This window comes from Pipra filicauda, unplaced genomic scaffold (assembly GCF_003945595.2).
Source record: "Pipra filicauda isolate LSUMZ 115617 unplaced genomic scaffold, ASM394559v2 scaffold84_size4826128_pilon, whole genome shotgun sequence".
NCBI lineage: Eukaryota > Metazoa > Chordata > Aves > Passeriformes > Pipridae > Pipra > Pipra filicauda.
The window spans coordinates 2,494,131-2,517,341 of NW_024105031.1; the positions used below are offsets into that span (position 1 = coordinate 2,494,131).

Genomic DNA, 23,211 nt, shown 5'->3' on the forward strand with positions numbered 1-23,211 from the left:
AGTATGCAGTAAAGTAGAAAGTCTCAACTAAATTCAGAGCAACTAAGCTAAATGTTGAAATATTCAACTTATCAGTGGTCACCTTTCTGATCTTCTCCAAAGTAACTGGATCTATGGACCATGTGGAACTCTATTTGCTCATTATTTCAGGTCAAAAACCAAACCCAGGATTAATTAAATTTGAGGTTCTTTGATAGGAAAATAATATTTCAATTCTGTTGGTAGTAAACAGCAGCTTAAGAAACACGATGCTCAGTAACCTTTTGCAGCAATGTCACTGAGCTTGAGTCTTGTTTGGGTACATACCAGAGGGTGTCCTGTGCTTGAGAGCACAGAAAGATAATCAGCAGGTATGCAGTTTCATCTTTCACTCCTCAAAATACTTCCCTTCCTACAAAAAAAATCTTTGTCCTTGTGACTAGTAAATTAATAGTATGATTTATGCTAACTGGAATGATTACATCTGATTTTGATGTTTAAGTATGGTAAAACGAAACAAGCCTACCACATGATTATTTTGAAATCATTTAGTGAACTGTGTTGGTTGGCATCTTTTTCATTTTTTGTTTGTAGTCTGTTGGAGTGTGTACTTCAAAGAGGTGTAGTCAGGCAGGAGGAACCTGCCTGTTTGCCTTGTCCTGGTTGCAGCCGGCTGGGCGGGGAATACCACACTGTGGTGCAGGCGCCGAGCTGGTCATGAGGAGCCTTCAGGCGTGGGGTGGCAGGGAGGGACACAATGCTGGAGAAACCTGTTGCATGCTGGGGACGGAGAGATTGCCAAGGAGAGCAAGGAGCAAACAACCTGGTCTTGAGGATGTTGAAAAGAAAGACTTTTTGTAAGGACCTAGAGGGAACAGCAAAGAGTTTGCTGCGATTCAAACACCCAGAGGAAGCTTCTGGACTGAGAGCAAGGTTGGAAAAAAGGGTGTGCCTGCAGGTACACGGTGGGACTGGGGAGGTTTGATTTAGGTATCCTAGTAAGTCAACTCTAATGAAATCTACTTTGTGATGACATCAAACTCTTCTAGGGTAGTTAGTATGTTCACTTTGATAAAAATATTTTAGCAGATCCATTTCAGGGTTCTGCCTGACTCTGTTTCTTGTCGTATTCATGTTCTCTAATGTGTGCAACATACTATATATGTTAAAAGAAGGGCTCAAAAATACAAATCAGAATAATCTTTGTGGGTTTTAGGTGAGAAGCATATGTAGATACAGAGACCACAAAGCAGTCTCTGAAAAAGAGACAAGATAGAATTTAGCCAGATGAACAAAAGAAAGTTGAGAGCTCTATCTGCCATTAATTCCAGGACACTTATTCCTAAAAGTCATCAACTTAAGAGTTCCAGCTGTTGTACCTGCCAAGGGGTAACACTTGTAGCAGCCAGCTTCATCTGGGCTCTGGTTCCACGAGAGTGTAAGCTGTGGAGCTGGGGTCTGACCCCTTCTTCCTACCCTGCTCCACTCATGCAGTAGCACTCATCTCTCAGGGAGCTACAGAGCTAACCCAGCCCAACCTGTTCATTCTTCATAGGGAGAGTTTTCTGATGACTTCTATCACAGTGTCCTCCTGCCAAAGCTTCAGAGGGGTATCAGTGCCAGTGGAAGGAATGTAGCTAGCATAGACAGCTAGAAATAAGTGGGAGGACAGAGCATGATACCACTTACTCAAATCAGCCTAAACCGCAGTGAATCCTCAGCCATCTTTAATGCTCCACAAATTAAGAGGTTAAAGATGATCTTTGTATCTCCATATTCCTTAGTCCAAAGCACATATAATAAATGTGATGTTTTCTATGAGTTCCACTGAATAACAGTTGTATTCTGTCAGAGAGGATTACAGCCCAACTTAGAAAACTGAAGTTAATTCATCTTTTAAAAGCAGTCCCATATACAATTTCCAGAGTATTCTTGTTATAAATTAAAGGCAAGATGATAAAGCAAGACAGTAGAGAAGGGGGGGGGGGTGTTGGGGAGGTGTCTGTGTATACATATATACGAAAGAAACCTCTGACTTTTAATAATTGGCAAGCTATCACTGTTACTAAGTAGTATTACAGTGTTTGTGGTGTGTAGTGAATATTTGTTGCACAGTGGCAAGTAACTCCTGTCATACAATGAGACTGGCTATAAAGTTGGTGATTGGGTTAAATATTGTGTTGATAGTTGTAGTTCTAGACTGCGTTAAGTAAAAATGAGCAGCTAATACCTTATGAAAGATGAAAAGTGAATCCTAAACTACCCTGAATGGTAAGTTGGTAAATGTTATTATTTCTTTAAGGACTGATTAGAAATTTTGACTTATTTAGAATATTGTCGAGTATTATTGTTTCAGTAAGTTAATTTGGTAGATCATAGTCTTGTTTACCCAATGTGTTTCAGTCTGCCATATTTGAAAAAGACTGGCTAGTGAATTTTTGCCCTAAAAGAGGCAAAGGCATCTTTGGGTTGTGGTAAATATTATACATGCAGAAGGCTAATGCATAAAAAAATTCTACTGCAGATTTTTACTGAAACAAAAGTTACTTTACATTTTATCAGTAGCAGGCCTTTGCAATTTATTAGGAGAAGAGACAACTCCAAAAATATTTGAATGTGAATATGTTTTGTTATTAAATTGCTCTTAAAAGCATGTTAGTTTTACAACAATAAAATAAACCCCAGGGGAGGTTACTTGGTTGCCACACTTTCTATTTTAAAGGACAATTTGACACTCTCCAGTAGAAGACTCCAAGTGTGTGTGTGTGTGTGTCTGTGTGTCTGTGTGTGTGTCTGTGTGTGTTAATAAAGGATGACAGATCATTATCCTTTGATATATTTATGATGCTCCAGAACTATTTGTATGGTTTTATTTTTAATATGATGGTGTCACCTTATAGTTTGTGACTCTTGCTTGTGTTGATCATGGCACAGATTTAATGCTTCACGTGTTCAGATAGTGAGCATTTCCCATTAGGTCGTAAAGTTTGTAAGTAATGTAAGGGAAAAGCACATGTGACTGGCACATATTTCTAAATATTCTGTGAGTTTATGAATGTGTCCTGTCAGGTCACAGAAAATTTTCTAGCTGGTCTTTAGGGTCTGATGGAATTATTCTTTGTGGACTTGGGAGAAAGCGTTACTAATAAGAAATTATGAAAATTATTTCCTAGAACCATATCATCAAAATTAGAAGTTCACTATTTGAAACATTTGAACAAGGATTTAGACATACAGTAACTTTCATCTTTAATTTGTAAGAAACTTAGGGAAAATATTTGAGTTCCAATCTACCATATTTTTTTACTGCTACAGTTAAAGCCTTTTCTGGATGTCCAATGGGCCGGACTTCACCAAGAGGGAAAAGAAAAATAGGTGTGGGTCTCTAGTTTCAGTATCTGCAATGCAGTGTCACTGAAAAGCAGAAAAACTGTCTTTCTCCTCCCTTCCCAAGGGCAGCTGACCTTCTCCTCGCCAAAGAGGTGAACCCCTTGCCAGCACATATGACTACAGACTATTACATTAATCTGTTTAGCCTCAGTACCAGCTGCTTGCATGTTTTTAATTATCTTATTAGATGGTATAACAGTGACCTATGAAATAAAATGAAGGTGAGTATTTTTTAACTTTATTTTACAGGCTATTTTTCTAAATATATTTTAATGACCTAATTATGACTTTTAGGGAGAGCCATTGATGCAGACATTCAATTTGGCTGATAGAATCTAACATCTCAAGGACACTTATTTTCTTCCAAGGTGGATTCATACATTAATACTGCTTCTAATAAATATATAGCCTAAAAAAGCTCACTTTTCATAGTCGTGTTGTTAACTTACTTTATGATTCTGAGACCCATGACTGCTGTGCTGGATAGTTCCTTAATACATCTCTGCACATGTATATAAGTTTAATTTCTACACCACGTGTCAAAATACAGTTCTTTCCTGTGTGGCCTGAACTAGATGACAAGGGATGATTGCTCAGAGTTCTGGGTTATGTAGACACCTTCTGCTCATACTTCAAATAGGCAGAAGATCTAGTATTCCATTTCCATTTTCTCCCCCTGACTTCTTACAGATTCTGCTTACCAGATGTTTCCTTTCTTGCTGCAAAAAGGCAATGTGGTCCTGCTGGCTGTGGCGTGTTTCTTGCGTGCCAGCCAACTGCAGGACTGATACTGAGCATACAGAAGAAAAATGGCAAGGGGTGCAAGGTCTTCCTCCTTATTTCTACCCCTTTCCAAAAGTGGGTACTGAAACCAGTTTGATTCCTCTTTGACCTGTGGCTTTTCTTGGCAGTTGAGACAGAAACGGCTACGTAGCCTCCATCTTTCTATGTTAAACATAGTGCAAAGATTTATACAACTTATATACCGCTCCCCCTTGTGGAAAAATTTGCCTTAATCTATTAGGAAGCAGCCATTTTCCATTTACACAAGCCTATCTGGTCTTGTTGATACACAGATGATGTTACTTTATTGTTTTAATTTTAAGCCACCCCTGTGCAGTTATAATCTTATTTTTCCTAACTTTGTTCACTGTGTGTCCTTGCATAATCAAGACCTGTAAAGAACAAGCTTGTTTCTATTGGGTTTTTCAAATATTTTGAAGTACAAAAATTTGGGAACAGAAGGCAAAGCAGTGAAGTTGGCACTGCACCTTCAGTCTGTAGAATTCTCAGTGCTTGAATCCTTCCTGTCTTTCCACGAGGAAGTAATAAAAGTGGTATCCATGTTTATTTTGTCTTACCTCAAACCATTTGCTAGATGCTGTTCTGGTTGATGCCATTTATGTGCAAAGAGGCCTTTTCAGTATGAGGTTGATTTTTTTTCTAAAAGCCTGTAAACTCTCTCCTTGAATTTTGTGATTCTTCTAAGAGATTGTCTTTGTAATGTGCTAAGAATCTTTTTCTGGATGTGGTATTCTGTGCCAGTACTCTCATTTTGTCCATGTTTGTGATGTCGTTAGGAATTCCATCTTGCAAATCTCTGTTTTCCAGCAAGAGACAGTGACTCTTTGCACTGATCACAAGTTCCCTCCAACATTTTCTTTCTCCAAATCCTAGAAGATTACTGTCATACCTATTGCGAGCTTAGACTTCTGGTTTTCTCTGAATTTTTTTAAAATTACTTTCCTTTGTTTTCCTGTTTAAGGAGACTTACATAATATCCATCTCTGTCTTGTCAAATTTCTTTTATTTACTACTTCCTTCCACAGCTGATCCTCTCTACATTCCTTGCCTGGTGTCCTCAGGAACTGGCAAAAGATGTCATAAGACAAGGAAGACTTAATTGTCATTAAGGAACTGAAAACATATATGCAGTTTACTTTTTCTAAGATACAAACATTTCAGCAGATATAAATTGTGAATTTTTTTAACTTTTCCAATGAAAATTACACTACTTTCTAAAGAAGTAAAAATGGTAATATAGACTTGCTTTTTGTTTGTATGCAATGTGATAGGGGAAAGTAAACTTAACAAAATTAGTTACAACTTTCAACAGAGAATCAGAAGGGAAGAATTGAGTGCCAACATCTTTTATTGGCAGAATGGTTTTTTTAGTGAATTGGTTGTGAAAAGGAAAGACTTAGTACGAGAAAAGAGACCATGGAAGAGAGAATAGTAGTTTCTTTCTTACTTGCATAGAAAGCAAGTGTAAATTTTAGTTTACTCTTATTCAGTTGTACTTGAAAATTGGCATGTATACTGCTGATACCATATTCAATTGATGCCATATTGTCCCTTACTAATGTTTAAAGTGTTCTTCATTATGAATTTCTTTTCCACTCTCAATGGTCTTTGAACTATCATAGCAATTCGGAGATGTGACTGAGGGCTGGAGGGAAGCAAATGTCACTCTTGTCTTCAAGAAGGTTGGATGCAGGAGGATGCAAGAAGGATGCAGGAAACTAGGCCAGTTAGCCGCAGCTTGATGCCAGGGAAGGTGATGAAGCAGCTGGTATGCTGGGGGCTGGCAAAAGGACCCAGGGGTCCTGATAGGCATGAAATTGAACATGAGGCACCAATGCACCCTTGCAGCAAAGAAAGCTAATGATGTTCTGGGGTGCACTAGCAAGAGTGCTGCCAGCAGATCAGAGGTGATGATCCTTCCCTTGTAATCTGTATCTGGAGTACTGTGTCCAGTGCTGGGCTCCCCATTCCAAGAAAGACATGGACATACTGGAGAGTGTCCAGCAAAGGGCCACTAAGATGGTGAAGGGACTAGAGCATCTCTCCTATTAGGAAAAGATCAGAAAGCTGGGAATGTTCAGCCTAGCAAAGAAAAGGCTATGGGGATCTTTTCAAAGTCTCTAAGTATCTGAGTGGAGAGTATAAAGGAGACAGAGACAAGCTCTTTTCAGTGATGCCTAATGACAAGATCAAAGGTAATGAGCACAAACAGAGATACACGAGGTTCCATCTGAACATCAGGAGGGACTTTTTCTACTGTGAGGGTGACAGAGCACTGGCACAGGTTGGGGCATCCCCCTTCTTGGCCGTATTCAAAAACTGTCTGGAACTGGACGTATTCAGAAACTGTCTGGAAATGATTCTAGACAGCTGGCTGTAGTTGACCAGATGACCTGCAGAGGCCCCTTCTAACCTCAACCATTCTGTAGCCTTAATCTTCAAAACCCTGAAAATGGAATTACTTTGTTTTAAGTCAGGAGGAGGCATCTGTGGCAAGAACAGAAGAAAGAAGGTCTGTATTCATGAAAAATACTATTTTCTAAACCAAAATTCAGTGCTAAAGTAGATAGCATGAGCAGCATAGCATATGAGGTCAGAAATATCAGGTGGCAAAAATTTCAGAAGTATTTTGTTCTTCTTTTTATGAAAAGATTTTCTTCTTTCGTTAGCATCGTCAGTCCCACAGTAAACTTGACAAAGAAAGGAAAACAATTTCGGGGGCTCTTGTTGAATTGCTGTTATGATTTTCATTTTGGCCCCAAAACTTTTTCCCATTTCTGCCTTCTAACACAAAATCTGGCAATAATGAATGTGAAATATTTATTGAAGTTCTGAAGGTCAGTGGGTCTGAGTAATGCAGTGAACTTCATTGTTATTCATTCAAAACTCAGAACTCACATTCTCTTTGCAGAAACTTGACTAACACTGAAAGATGAACGGCATTGAATTTTTTCTTGATGCTAAGTACATGTTTTAAGATCTTAATCATGTTGGCAATAGCTTTTAGTTCATGAGATGCACAGTGACATAAAAGCAAGAACATTTGTCACAGAACTGAGTGAGTTGTCTGTGTTTAGCAGCAAGAGAACCTGGAGAGGATCAGTTCTGTTCTGAATACTACCTCAGTGCTCCCACAAGCTCAGTGGGATTTTGTACTAAAGAATTGTGTACTACAGCTTTGTAACTGAACTACTGGAGGTTAAACCAGATATTGTGATTTTTCTACACTCTGCTCAAAATACATCTGATATGTGATTTCATTTTGGTTTATAAAAAGCAAGCAATCAAAAAAACCCAGAACTTAGAATGGTATGTAAAACTTGAATGGAAGATGGCAGGTTTGAAGAATTAGTTTTTAATCCAAAGAAGCTTGCAGATAAAAGATTTTTTAAAGTAATGTACAATTAAAATAAATCTAAATAGCAAAGAGTTGCTTTTAGTGAATCTACATGGTTTTCATTGATGGTAATAAAACCTAGTCAGTTCAAGAGATTAAAGTTATATCATGAAATCACTCATTTTCTTATCTCATTGCATGCAAAATGGACAGATTTACAAAATTAAGATGGAATTAACTGACTAGAATTTTGCATTTGTCACCCTGCACATCATAAAATCATCTGAGTTTTGAACTTGGGTGCATTATTGTTAAGTATTGCCATAAAGGTGTGAGTAACCACAATGCAAGTATCTCCCCTCTCCCTATTACATCTGGTTTTTAGTTGGGTGATTTGTAGAGCTGTAGCTTTTAACTTCTGTTATGTCTTACAGGAAGCTCTTAACTTTCCTCTTTCTCAAAGAATGCCTGTCTTTTTGTATAACAAGGCTGCATGCATGTGAACACACAAAATTCACAGAGCTCTGCTTAGCTGTGGGTATGAGTTAGCAAGAGGTAAAACAGCAAAAGGTAACTATAGTCAGGAGAAGTAGAAAGTAAATGTTCTTTGTGTATATGCAAAGGATTTCAAAGGTGTTGAAGAGATTTAAACTAGAAAGCTTTGACCCTGCAACTAGCAAACTCAGTTACAATATAAATATAAAAATAAAAATAATTGAACATAATATCTACGTTTTGTCTCACCATTCTGTAAATGCATGCATAAAGTAATGAGTAGAGGAAAACAAGCTGGTGAAATTTGGACTCTGAAATGGCTGTAACAAGAATTCTTCTACGAAAGTTAAACCATTAAAGGGTTGGAAATTATGTGCTTTCTCAGGGCCGAACCTGGCTCTTTGACTGAGAACCACCAAGGTGAAGTGGACAGTTTGGAACATGGAGAAGGGTATCTCGGGGTTCTGCATCAGACTCAGTGCTGTTAGGGAACGTGGTGGCAAAGCATCCTACTGCCACTGCAGCCTTATTTCAGTTCCCTGAACTGTACTACAAACATGCCAGTAGCTTAAAGAGCATAGCTAACTAATAACTAAGTATTTGCTGGAATGTTTGCCTTAAGAAAGTGATTTTACCTTTCTTCATGCGAACCTTTTTAACTTTTGTTAAAAAGTTTTTTTAACAAAAAAAACCTTTTGTATGTCAGCCAAAAGTAGATGAAACCTGAACTGTTTAGAAAAATATGCCCTTTGAATGTTCAGCTTCTCAGCAACACAGCCATGCATATTCACACTTACATGGCTGTTAGCTCTGCCCTGTATCCTGAGGCAGGACTTTGAGAAACAGAGGAAAATACATATATTTTCCAAGCAGATTGGTAAGCTTTCACATTAAAGCTGTCAAGTGGATTTTCAGGGTAGCAAATAAAAATCTGTGTGTTTCAGAAATGTATTTTAGAAATTCTACTTCTTATTACTTGATGATACCTTTCAATTGTTTTTTCCCCTTTGTTTTTATAGAATTAACTCTGTCTTTATTACATTCCTGGCAGTTACCTCACTTTTTTCTCAACTGTTGATTTTATGGCATAATAAATAATACAAACGCTGCATGTTTCTCGGATTTATGCAGTATGTTTGAATAGAACTGTTGCTTCTATTTAAATGTAGATATTACTTTCACTTATTAAAGTTCCTATCAATAAATACCTCATATTGCAAAACATATGACACAATAATTTGAGAATTTGTTTTCTTTCTGATGCCCTGCTCAGTAGCCTGTTGCTTCATTGAGTGCCTCTGGGGAGCCAGGTTTGGGTCTCAACATTTTAAAAAGCACATTCTGAAGATGAACAAAAAACAGTATAAAAACATGAAATTGGCTTTTCTGGAAGCACACACACCATTATTTTAAGATGATTTTGCCAATACTAGCAGCACTGCTCAAGAATTTTCTTTGGATCTCTATGAGGCTATCCATTTTATCCTTTAATATTCATGTAGAGAGTGGCATAAGCTTGAGATTTAGATTGAAATCTCAAATATGTATGCAAATGTTCGTACCTTTCGTTAGTATTGCAGTATTCTGCTTTGGACTGAGAAATATTCTTTGTTATCTAAATGTTGTTGTAAGTATTAAATTGGTCTTGTTTCATCATGGACACAAAAAAGGATTTCAAAACTTAGCATGGAATATTTTAAAAATGAATGAGACAAAATAATGATACACACTGTCTGATGACTTGATATATGCTGGTTTCTTTGCTACCTGCAATTTCACCTGAAAGTGAAGTAGTTATGGACAATAATATTTACCTGAGCCCCTGCAGTCACAGAACTGAATCTTTGCCCTTTTTCAGTGGTGTATATTATAGTTTAGTGTGACTGTTCACATTTTTACATTTCTATGAGTTTTAGTGTCTTCCACCAACACAGAAAGAATCGTGTCTTGCAGAATATACCACCTAAGGAGTCCTTCTGCTGTGCCTTTTGCAACCGGACTTGTCTATCTCGTATTGGCCTTTTTAGCCACCAACGCGCTTGTAACAAACGTGGGTAGATTCCTTCCCAGATCTTCATTCACAAAGCCTAGCCATGATGATGATTGTCTTCCACAGAGTTTGGTGTTGTCTGAACATCATAGTACAAAAATACTTCTTGCACTAGCTTTAAACTTCAGCAGGATCTGCATTCTTACGTATCACCAGCTTTATCCTCTAAATTGGTAAATGCAGAAGTTAAGCAGCAGTAATTACTGTCTATGCTATACCATTCTCCCTCAACTGTATTTCTTCCTGTTCTGAACAGAGTGTTTATTTTGAAAGGAGCTTAGGTAGGCTGCCATTCTTCTACATATCTATGCTTGATGTATTGGTTTTACCATTATGCTGCAGATTGAAATTTAGCAGCAGAGCCAGAGACGGATGTTCTGCTTCTGCCTATGAGTGGAAGAAACTCTTTGTTACCTCTTTCCAACACTGCACCAGCTCACTGTCTTTTACTAAGATGCTAGACCTTAGGTATACAAATACCTTTTCAAAAATGGTATTTAAGTGCACGTAAAATTTTACTTAGACTTTCTGATGTAAAGTGCTGCTCATTGTGCTCCCTTCTAACAGTCAATTGAGGGAGACATTTTTGTTCCAAATCTTCAAACTTTTATATATAAAAATCTGATGTTTGTAATTGTCTTAACAAGAATCATATCCACAAATCATTTCCTGTTGGAAAGAAAGAGAAAAATATGCTTATATATATGGTTTGCTCAGAGGTCAACCTCATTTCTTATAAGAAAGAAAGTGTGTGTATTACAGCAGACCACACTTTAAAATTTTTTGGCAGAGAGATTTAAACTTTTGTGGGTATGACATAAGTGTATGTTTCATAAGATGGAAAGGAACAGATGAGAACTATGAACAAATCTTGCAGAACGAATCTGCAACCGTCATCCCTTCCATTGATTTGCCTGCTTTTCCATTCATACATATTGAGCACTTTTCCCACTTTGAAGTAATGCAATTGTCCCTAACTCATGCCAGTAAATATTTTACATTGGACAGTTACTGATAGATATAGCATGAGAAATTAAGTTTCTTAAAGAAATGTTGATCCAGTAATTTTTTCCTCATACAGGTCTTATATTATGTGTATCAATTATTATGAATAATAGATATATACATTTACAACATGTACAATAGAATATTAGACAGAATAGTTAAATAAGAATCTAAAATGAAAATATTTATAAAATAAGAATCTAAAATGAAAAATATTTATAAAATAATCAGAAAACATTTGCCTTTGTTTTAATTGTACAGCCTAAAGGTGGTATTAACACCTGATTATGCATTTAATTTTCTAATTTGATTAAAAACAGTTACATGTGCTTATTCATAGTTTAGGTGGTTCCAATTGGCTCTTGAAGTCTTTCACTTCAGTGAAGCAAATGGGGTGTGGCAGACTCAAGTTCCAAGCTTCATTGCTCATTTCACTTTGACCAATGGGTTTTCTGCAATCCTGGATTAACAAGGCTCTTAGTTATTATTTTGCATAGTAGGGCTATATAATTTTAAATATTATCTTTTTAGAATTGATTGCTTGTTGATATTACACAGTGTCGCCACTGTTAAAGCAATCTCTAGAATTGTAAAGCTTATTTTATTAGCCTTCATTCAGAATATTTGAGATGTGAATTAGTGAATGCTGTTCAGAAAGGATTTTAAGTATCATTCAGCTCTACTAAAACTGAAGCAGATTCCAGCTTCCAAATAATTTTTTTTTCAGTTGCTTATAACTTTTTTTTAGTGATCCCAGCAGCCAAGGGGGAATGCAGAGGAGATATGATCTTGCCAAATTTCTTTTGGCTGTTTTAAATGTAATTTGGTTCAAAACATGTTTGGAATTGCATTACAAATTAAAAAAAAAAAAAAAAAGGCATAATATCTGCCCTAATACAATTTCAGAAGCGTTGAAATTACTTTCTTACTGTGTAGCAATCGCATCCAGCAGTTGGTGAGAAAAATAACCTGAAGAGTTTCTTTCCTCTCTTCTCTTTCTCTTCGGAGTCACACTGTCTGAAACCTTTTGCTAACTCAAGCTGACACACCGGCATTTTCAAAGACATTGTGGGAATGTCATCCACTTGGAGAACAATGCGAATAGCTTCAGAGTCTGACCTGTTGTGTGCGCAGGGGAATGTGTCACTCTTGAAACATAGCTACCTTAGGGAGGCAGCTTGGCAGTAGTTGTAATGGCCAATGATGCTACGAAATTTACAATGGCAAATGAAGAATATGATATGTGATAGAAACAGGAGGGTTATTTAGATAGGCATAATATACTGTAGCTACTGAAGTATAAATGACTGCGAAAGAAAGGCCCAGATTTTTCTCAAGCTGTGTCTGCTATATACCATACGTTGTATTTAAAGGAGACAGAATCATGGTAAACAGTCGCAGGCAGCTCCCTGCAGAAGATGAGGATGTGTGGGAGACAGGGAGACAAAAGTTACCAGATAGTCTTTCTGACTTGGATAATGAGGGATGTGGTGAATGAAGGAAGCTGCCCCCCTACCATTGGAACAACTTGCTGCTCTTTCAGTCATTTGGGGATACTGGCATTTGGGAGAAGCTAAGGGCAGCCCTAAGCCCTGCAGGCTGTCACAGCCTTAGTCATCTTTACCCTCACTTTTCAAAGTAATTAATAATCAAGATCCAGAAGTAAACACACTATTTTTTTTATTTGGGGTTTTTTTTAGAAGATGTTCCTAGCTGAAATGTGGTACATTCACAAACACAACACTTTTGGTCTCGGCATAGATTGTGAGGTTGCTCCTGTCACAGAGAAAAATGATCATTATTTCCTGGCTAACCAAGTCCATTCCTCAATGATTCTCAGCGACTCTGTCTTATAATTACATTTTAAAAACCTCACTCTCACAATTCCGCTTAAAAGACTGAAAACTATATAACTTCATCTTGCATATATTATGGGCAATTTGCAAAACCAAAGTTTGCTAGTACTTGGTATAACCCACTCTGTGACCCTCCTTAGTGAAGGAAATCTGATGAGATCTTAGCCTGGAGTCATAATAGTAGTTTCCCTCTTCCTGGTTTCATTACTCCTTTCCCAGGGAGAGGTAATAGTCTCCCATGTGACAAGGAGAGAAGGAGACGTTCACCTTAAGGACATGCATCGAAAATAAATCTGAAACACATTTCCTTGTACATAACCCAGCTCTTTACCTTGAAATTGCCCTTTGGATTTTAGAGTGGTTGCAGAAAGTCTGTGAGCAAGTCTTGGGCTACTAAGACTATTAGATGGCTTATACTGTTCTTGAGATTCATTTCAGTAGAAGGTGCAGGAAATATAGGTTTAATTCTTTTATTCAAACTCAGTAGATGGTTTGGGACAATTAATTTCCAATTGTTTCCCAGTAGAGCAGATTTACTTGTATATTAATGAGGCACAGGTGTTAGGCCCCTGGTGCCTGCATGCCTGGGAGGCATATTTAGGTTGTTTATCTAGTCAGCCATAGGTACTGCAAGGTACTCAAGCTTGCCTTTAACAGTTTATACAGTGAGGCTTTTTAATTTTTTGATGTTTTTTTTTAAATTTGCTAGCACCTGTTAAAATTTTAAAACTGATCATGTAGAAAGAAGTAGAAGTGATTTCAATAGTAAATAGCACTAAATGTTGAAGAAAGTCATCTTCTATGATGCTTAACTGCCCAGCTTGACATTAAGAAGAAAAGAAGGTTCATTTAAGCAAATACGTCATGTGAAGAGCTAATACAGTCAACAGTATACTTTTCTGTTGAATATTTTTGGAATAGGTACTTCTTTGTCTACAGCTGAAACATGAATGTGCTTATATTAATATTCATTTTTCTTGTTTATTCACTGAACTGCAGTACCAACATTTTAGAGGAAATGGAATAGCCTCCATAGACATTATGAATTTCAGTAGCTGGCATAATTATAGCGATCTACATATTCATTAAATCCAAAGAAGAAATGTGTCCAAAAAAACAGCCATGCGTTTAGAAGTGGTACACAACTAAATATATACATTTAAAAAAAGTTCCTTTCCTCTGCTTATCCTAAATTGTGTAGTGTCGTATAGTCCTTAAATCAGCTAAGGCTTTTTTTTTTGTTTAAATGTTCATTCCTTTTGCTTTTGCAGTAAAGAATGGGAAGAACTATTTGTAAACAACAATTACTTGGCAACTATACGGCTGAAGGGGATTAATGGGCAGCTGAGAAGCAGCAGGTTCCGTAGTGTTTGCTGGAAGGTAAGAAGAGAAAATATTTATTTACAGTTTGTGGTTGCAATATATCAACACATTACCTGATGTGCTGGAAGATTATTGATGCAAAGAATCATGAATTTTCCAAGAGACTTCATCCCAATGTTTTCCTACTCATTTTTATAATTCATAGAACATTTGCTAACCACATCAAGTTGCTTTAAAGCTGAATTGCAGGTGATAGGAAATGATTCCTAGGGAAGAATACCTTTGTGCTGGTGGTATGTTTAGAATTGAGTGCTATACAACCATCTCTCCTCAGTATCTGTGCGGTGAAGTCATGCGCTGGAAATAGAAAGGAAGTTTGCCTAAAAAAATTTTTTTTGTGGAATTGGGACTTCTTTAAAATCAATCTGATGCTTTTGCTAGCAGGTTTTCCTAGTGAAATGAGAAAATTAAGACTAACCCCTCTTGGATTGGTCTGGATGGAGAGGGATGCCAGTTCTTCTAGAAACACAACAGGTCTTTGGGAGTCTTTTACTGTATTTTATTTACAGGGGAAGGAAGAGAGAAGGAAAGCAAGCTAATACTGAAATGCTATACAAAGTCCAAACAAATTTTGTTGCACTGTCATCAGGTCTTCTGTTGTGCACTAATTATGATAGTAGAGAACATTTTCCCTGGTAGAGTTGCTGTATGTTAACTCTGATCATTTAAATTACCTCACTTGGAATTTCTCAAGCATCACTTTGGCACAGTGACCTATAAAAAAGAAATATAAAATACTCTTTGTATATGAATGAAAGGCAGTGGAAAATTGAAATTTAAAATGTATGTAGCATTGAACTAATTTCAAATTATTGAAAATACTTTATTCAGGAAGCCAGATGAATATATGCCACAAACATTGTTTTACCAGTTTGCTACTTTTTGAGCTTCTAAATTAGGAGGTCATAACTCAAAACCCTGAACTAACAAAAGCATCAAGTCCTTCACTGTCAACTAGTTAAATCAAGGAGTGGTTTTATTTTAGAAATAAGGCAGGTTTATTTACATGTCCCAGTATGGGTTAGAGCTCTGTTTTAAAAATATTATCTATATTTTTGTCAAGTTCTGAAATCTTAAGGGATTTTTTTAGTAATTTAGGAAATTTTTGTTTGTCAGTATTTACTGTCACTTAGCACCTTACAATGTGCAAATGAAAACATTTAAAAAGCAAGAAAATACGGGTTTTTAACTTGTTTCATATGCAATTAAAAAGTATTTTCCAATGGGTGTTTCTTTCTAACCCTTTTTAAAGAGGCATGTGAAAGATCTGAGATGTAGGCATTCTCAAGGACGCAAAGTTGACTTAACTGTCTTGCAGAATTCTAGAACTTGTTTCTTTTCTTAGGTAGGGTGTATTTCAGTGCTTAGTTTCTGCTCTACATTCATGTTTGGTTTTAAGCACCTTGCATTAGGTCATCAGTGTTATGTAAATAAAGTTTTCTATCTTTATTTTAGGTCATCAGTGTTATGTAAATAAAGTTTTCTATCTTTATTTTCATCTCTTTCCGTGTTGTGTCTGCCTTGGAAGTCTGAATCAACTTTACTGAAATTACAACAATTTACAAAGCTTGAGTTTGTGGCTTCAGTCAATTCTAATGCTTTTATTTCACACCATAGAACTGCTATTGTTTCTAGCTACTTATTGATGGCTGGGAAAGTACTAAAATCAGGAGTATTTTATAGGTCTTTGCTTTCTCTTTCTTTCTGAGACAGTGTATGCTATCTGGTAGGATTTATATGAAAAGCTATGTAAAATTGATGAAATTTAATGAATTTATTTTGTTTTGCTGATAGTTATTTCTAGAGGTTCTACCCCAAGATAGAAGTCAATGGATTAAAACTACTTCAGACTTAAGAACTTCTTACAATAAGATCAAAGAAATTGTAAGTTGGTACAAAACTCTATTCTCATACTTTGACATAGATATTAATACTTACAGTATAACAGAAGAAGATTTGATTTTTTTTCTGTTTTTACCTAGCACATTACAAACCCTCGGAAAGCAGGACAGCAGGACCTGATAATCAACAATCCACTCTCTCAGGACGAGGGGGTAGGTTGACCCTTGGTTCTATTAACACATACTCCTAAAATTCTCATCATCTTCATACTGACACAAGGGAGTTCTTGCTGAAGTAGGCAAAACGGCAGGTGCTAAGATTTCCCTCCTAAATATCCAAACTGGCTTGTGTTAACAATTGGTTCACAGGTTCTGCTGAACAGCTAGAAATGCTCATTTCTATGTTGCTATTCTGATTGTTCAGGGCTTTTCTCAGGGCAGACTGTGATAAACAAAACATCAGTGCTGGACTATAAGTACAGTTTCACAGCAAATCCTTTCTTTAACTGATGTGCTTTTTATCACTGTGTTTTCATTTTATACATAAAATGGCTCTAGTTTAAGGAGTGTTTAAACAGTCAATATGAAGTGAATTAACAGCAAATAGTGAAGCACCCTCCTCTGGAAGACTGTTCAGCCTTGGAGGTTTTTTAGGTTTTTTACTGCTTTTTGTTATACCTGAAAAGTTTTTCAAGTAGTTTATAGCACATATCTGTAAGCTTCTCTGTTATCGAAATTCTTTTTTATCAAATTTTTAAGATAACTTAATACCATGAAGCTGCATTTAAGAGTCTGCATTTAAGAGATTTACACCTGAAAAGACTGTCAGATTTCTTTGATGATACTACTCTTTTGTCCGCAAACGGAAGCCCATACTTTTGTTTGTAGTGTGGTACTGTGCTTCTTATTTAATTTAGGAGGAGAAAGCTCTGCAGCTGGTATAACTGTGCACGTCATCAAACTATTCTTGCATCCAGCTGGACAGAAAGTTGTGTCAAATGTAGAAGATTTAAAGTGTTTCTGCTGTAGTGTGTGATTTTACACAGTAATACTATCTTCTTTCTGCCTGTGGTTGTCTTTAGGAGATAGAAGACAAAGGTTAACATGTCAGAGTATGTGGGAGGGGTTTAACCTGTGAAACAAAGTTACAGGCCAAATCAGACATAGGAATGAAGAACAAAGTGCCTTTGAGCCTCTGCCATGACTTGATGTTATACCCATCCAGCGTATTCAAAGTTTTCCTTCCTCTTCGCAAGGCAGCTTCTGTTTCCTTCATCCTTTGCTCCAAAGGACCAGGATTGGAGCAGGGACAGGGGAGTTTCAAGTGTGATCTAGCTGCATGAAAATAGTTGTGAGATACTTTATGTAAGACATTGTGAAGGATATAAATGCTTTTAAAGTTTGGGGGGTTTTCCTAGTTGAAACACAAATATAGAAGATAATTAACATTTTCCTTTTTTCTGTTTTACCTTCCTCTCACTAGATAACAGTAATTTACTTTCTCTTTGCTTTCTGTGGAGCATAAACCACCATGGCAAAGAATTGTTTGCAGGGAAGCAAAAAATTGTTGAAGTATTGTAGACACTCCCTTTGTACAGTATTTCATTCACTGGTGCTGATGCTATCTGAAAACTAACCTAATCTACATGAAGACCAGTATAAATTTTGCTCTTTCTGTATTTTGATCCATATGACCAAGTTACCATCCCTTTACAATAAAGAATACATTTTGCAATACTCCTTCTGGAGCGTACAATTAACAGCATTTTCTGACTTCTTTCAGGTTAGCTTTTACAACATATTTGTAAACAAAACACGGAAATGAAAGAAAGAGGATGAAAATGGTCACAGAAACAGCTATAGAAGAGGCTAAACCTACTTTGCATTCTTTTATTTAATATTTTTTATACTGCAGTGAGCTTTAAACACTGTGGTTTTCCCTATCAGGACTTTTTTAGAATGCCCAATCTTGATCTTCACTATGTATTAGAATGATGTCATTTTCATAATACGTATTTGATCATCATACATTCCTTATTTGATTTTGCCTCCACTCAAACAAACTAGCTTGTTTTCAAACAGTATCTTATTATGGATATTATAGCAGCTTCCAATAAAGTCCGTACATTCATAGGAGAAATGGTGTTATGGACCTTTTTCTTAGAGTGAGTAACTGAATTTTTTTCGGTTGAGTTGCTGGTTCTGGCAAGTTTGAGTTTACTCTGCCTTTCTAAATATTCTTTGTACGCCTCCATACCGGTAGCTCACAAACCTGAAGCCAGTGAGCGAATGGAATGAGCCTAGAACACGGATCCAGGAACTTGAATGTTTTTATCTCTGATCTAAGTTGACTTTCTCAGATATGTTATGCTGAGCACCAACATTTTTTATCACCTGTAATAATATTGATACACCTATCTACCAGGAATGTTGAGGATTAATTAGTTAATATTTGTACAGTACTTTGCTGATGTAGTTTATAAGCTTTAAGTATTAGGTTTCATACAATTATTTTTCCTTATTTCAGAGTCTTTGGAATAAATTTTTCCAGGATAAAGAGCTTCGAGCAATGATTGAACAAGATGTGACAAGAACGTATGTAGATCTTTAAAGAAATTTCTTTATATAAATTTATAGTCTGCATTTTTATGTGATATATGTTATACAGTGTTTTCCTGATTTTGGTTACTGTAAATGTCAGGTTTGTTGAACATGAATGTGTGGAAACATACATTAAATGTATAAAAATACAGCTTTCATGGAGTAAAAAATGAGAAAATCTAGTTGAACATTAAATCTTGGAGATTTATTGGTATCATTGAAGAAAAGCTCTTCTAAATTAAGATATTAGGAGATATACTACGGTGTGAAATTTAAAGTAGTTTTCTGTATGAAGCAAAGAGAAGGTAAAAGAAACCGAAAGGTCTTTCAACTAAATTATAATTATAATAAAAGACTGAACAGATTACTTTCTTAATTCTCAACACTTAATTCAATCAATAATAAAAAAGCAGTTTGTAATTAGTAAGGGAAATATCATTTATCTGTAGAAGTTGAGCAGTTGTATTTTTATTTATCATTTTTCTAGTGTTATTTGTCACATATGCCTTTTAAAATTTGTCCTAATATTACTGTGATTATTTTTTCATCTTCTTGGCCCTTAGGTCATTCCTGATTAGGAAGTTCCTTGAGTTACAATACTCAGTTCCTGAAAATATTTCTTTTCAGAGTGGAAGCACTGAGTGATATGTAAACATAATTAAATTCAATTACTGATTTGCTACTATGTGAAATTTTACTGTATTGCAAATATTTTTCCTTATAACTTGAAAAAAAGTGGCGATAGTCATAGATTTTACAAATCCCAAGCTCACACATTTTCATTTACAGAAACCAAGTCATGCGGAAGAAATCATTGCTGTCTGGTTTTGGAATATTTTATATGTCCGTCCCTAGACCCATTCTTGAATGCATTTTGCCATGAGATGTATAATTAAAATCTGAGTATACTTTCATGTGCATTCTCACAACAGATGGTATTTTTTGTTTGTTAAAGGAAACAGTTCAGGATGTTCTAAGATTAAAATATATACATATCTAAACTATAATTGGAGAATGAAAAGTTGTATAGAGGTTATGGTAAATGTAAGACTATTATTTAAAAATATATATATACACACACAAAGTCAGGGCTCTCACTGTGGCAAATGGCAGAGTACTAGGCAGAGCAGTATTCACTAATATTAGTAGTAGTGATAAAAGAAATTTTCGTTTATGTATTTATACAAAATAATATCTACTTGAAACAATAGCGGTATACATTGTGTCATCAATAGTAAAATGAGTCAGGCAACGAAGAAGCAAAATTTCTCAGTGACATGAATGTATTTGATAAACTACATGCATTTATATGTACACTTGTTGTTTGCCTAATCATAAAACAAGGTGTGCATTTTACGTATACACATATATCTGTAAACTATAATTAGTGTAAGAAGCTGTAAGTTCTACATTCCTTGGTTATGGAATGTAAATACCCTCTCTTTTCATTTCCGTTCTTTAAATCAATTCCTGGTGTTTGAATTTAATTAATATTTTTATATTCTTTGTCATCTAGTTCAGTCCTCCATCATCCAACAGCATCAAGTAAATAATGCTGTAGAGAGTGGTTCTAACTGCACAGAGAGTAGCAAACTAGAGTCCCAGCTATCAAAGCAGTAAAATATTTGCTCTATAATGTTTTTGTTCAAATTCCCTGAAGTAAGAATAGGCAGGAAAAGTGGCTAGAATTATGCTGTTAAAATTCGTATTGGTTTAAATTAGTTTAAATTTCAGGATTTTGTTATCTGAAAGGAAATGTGATAAAGCTTGTTTGTGTGTGCATGTGTGTTCCTATGCATTTTGAGAATCCTTATCTCACCTAATAATTAGATCTGTAAAACCCTTGCACTCACAACTGGGCTAATCATGCTGTAGAGTCTATGTACCCATAGAATTCTAGGACACAAATCAACTCTTCCTAAAGTAAAAGTCTAGTCTGGTAAGTCACATTGTAGAGAAGTATGTTTTTCTTCAATAACTACAAAAGGCTTCCAGTTCACTGGTGCCTAACAAAACTGTAGTGTCCTAAGGTTAGGTGAGAGAAATGCAATCTATAATGTTTACATACAATTTTTTGCCTGTTGCATAATAATAATGTCCAATATTTACAAGGAAAGGAGGGGAGGATATTGTTAAGTTAGCCTTAACTCATTAGTGATCAATATTTCTCATTAATTGGCTGATTTAGTTCCTGATTTATTTTTTTACAGTTGTTGAGAGGTTCAGAATGATTTTTCCTTCAGCTGTCTAGAAATGTGTACTTCTGATTTGGAACCAAACACCATGTCTTTCTGTCTCAAGTGAGAGGCTTCTAAAAATGAGGGTGGGAAGGAGGGTAAGGGAATTTTACTATAATGCAAAAAAACCTTACTTTAAATGTAGATTGTACCAACTGAGCAATACAAACTGAGTTATGACTATAATACTGCATTCTGTTATTCCACTAAGAAAGGTGTGTGTGAACTAGCACTGTAGTAACTTGTACCAGACTAAAGAATGCAATGATTAATTACTGTCATTGAAAAGATGTACCAAAGAACGATGCTGATTTATTTTGTGATGAGTAAGAAGGGAAGTGATAAAGAAGAATTTCAAAAAATATTCTGCAGAAATGGAAATCAGGAGATTGGCAGATGCTAGAGTGTTTAGCTCAAATCAAAATACCAGTTTACTTTCTGGCATCACATTGTATGCATAGGATTGTAAATGGCTAGATTTCATTACCGTCTTTCCAGTATTTTAAGAAACCAAAATGCTTAGGGGGGCATTCCCAGTAGACTAATCAAGTGGATTTTCTCTCTTTTGTAGTAGTATTTTTACATATTGGTCTACTTAGTTTCTGCATCAGGAGTAACAATCACAGTTTAGGACAGTGCAAGCTGTGTGAAGATAAGTCATGGTGGGTGCTGATGTTCAAAACTCTCCTTCTCCCAAATAAAAAAAAATAGTTAAAAAAAAATTTCCAACATAAAAAAGGGTAGTGTACACCCTTCCTAAGTGTATGGAAGAAATGGGAGGAAACAGCAGTCCATTGATTATGCACATAGGAGGCAAAATCTTAGTAAGAGGACCAACTGCTAGAAGGGAGAAAGCTTTCTTTGTACACCAATTTATTCCTTTTCAAAAAAAAGGTGAGCAATGGAGGGGGCAGTTGTTGTTATTCTTTACTAAACCTTTGCAGTTACAAGAGCATCTTCCATTTTTCTGGTTAGTTGCTTTCCCCCTTCCAGCTGAGTAAGAGGGTTGGGGAATGCCAGGGGATTGAATCTGTTCACGAAGAAAAGCTGGTCGCTCCGTGGCAGCGGTTTAGAGCCTCATTTTTGTCTGCCACCAGATTTGTTTCATAGAGAATTTTTGTGCATCCTTTTATTTGTTTGCCAGCCTGAGTTTCTTCTGTGTCAAACTCTGTCTGCCTCTGGTGTGGGGGCCCCTAAATTAGCTAAAGGAATGTTTTAAAAAATTATAACTAACTCACCCTGGTCTTCACTTTCATAAAGCAGGGACTTGAATGTGCCATTGTTTGATTGTAGCAGTTGTGGTAAAACAGTCTAGCAAATTTCCCGCGTCCTTATGCAGTCTTTCTCAGAAGTGTAATTAACTTTAATATTCTCGTGTTCATGAAAAGCGTTCTTACCTTGCTGATTTGAGGATACTGTATTTCCTAAGACAGAGCTTTAATCATAAAATGACATTCTCTATAAAAATCCATCCTGAACTGATAGTTCCCTCATGATCTCTTCTATTTACATTTACTATAATTAATACTTCAACCAGCTTATTTCTGAGTTCGTTATTATCCTTTCTGTCACAATCTCTGGTATTACTAGATCCTCACAGATATCTCTGTGTATTTTTGAGTTTTCTTTGTTAGTCTTATTTTCCTGAACTTCATAGGGCAGGCCTGAATAACAGTCCTTCAGAAATAATCTCTTCAAACCCCTAAATTATGTCGATTGCCATCTGCTGTAATGCACTTTTGGTCTCAGCTGTGTCCTTCCTTTACAGTAATATGATTAGTACAAGTGCATACAAGTTTCCAAATGTTGGTCTACTGTTAGCTCCACCAGGTGCCAGGAAAACATTACACCTCTCATCCCAGTGCCTCTCTCAGGACTTCAGCATCTCTGTATTTAAGCCACGGTGTCTTCTCTGCCTTGGCTCTTGATTCACATCCTTCATCCAGGGATTTCAAAGCACCTTTCTAGCACCTTTGTGAGATGACCACAGTAATTATCAACACTAATAGTCTTATCTGAAGTAATTTATTATAATTTCCTATGTTGTTTCTCTGTGACAGGCTTTACAAGAACCTTAATATAACTGGTCTAAAGTTTAGCACTGTAGCTCAGACCTGGGAAACAGGAAAAAAAACAAAATTGGCTTGAGGAAACCTTATCTTCAATCCATGTGATTTAATTTTAAAACTGACAATACCAAACCCTTTATTTCAGCTGTCTAGCCTGAGGCCTA

General features: G+C 36.1%; 1 protein-coding gene across 1 annotated transcript in view; it reads left to right on the forward strand.

The window, feature by feature from the left end:
• TBC1D5 (TBC1 domain family member 5) overlaps window positions 1-23,211 on the forward strand; it is a 319,386-nt gene that overhangs the window by 160,330 nt on the left and 135,845 nt on the right. The window contains exons 5-8 of the mRNA XM_039390635.1: window positions 14,188-14,296; window positions 16,094-16,183; window positions 16,282-16,353; window positions 18,668-18,735. Of these exons, the coding sequence (XP_039246569.1) occupies window positions 14,188-14,296; window positions 16,094-16,183; window positions 16,282-16,353; window positions 18,668-18,735 (339 nt within the window). The remainder of the gene's footprint in view (window positions 1-14,187; window positions 14,297-16,093; window positions 16,184-16,281; window positions 16,354-18,667; window positions 18,736-23,211) is intronic.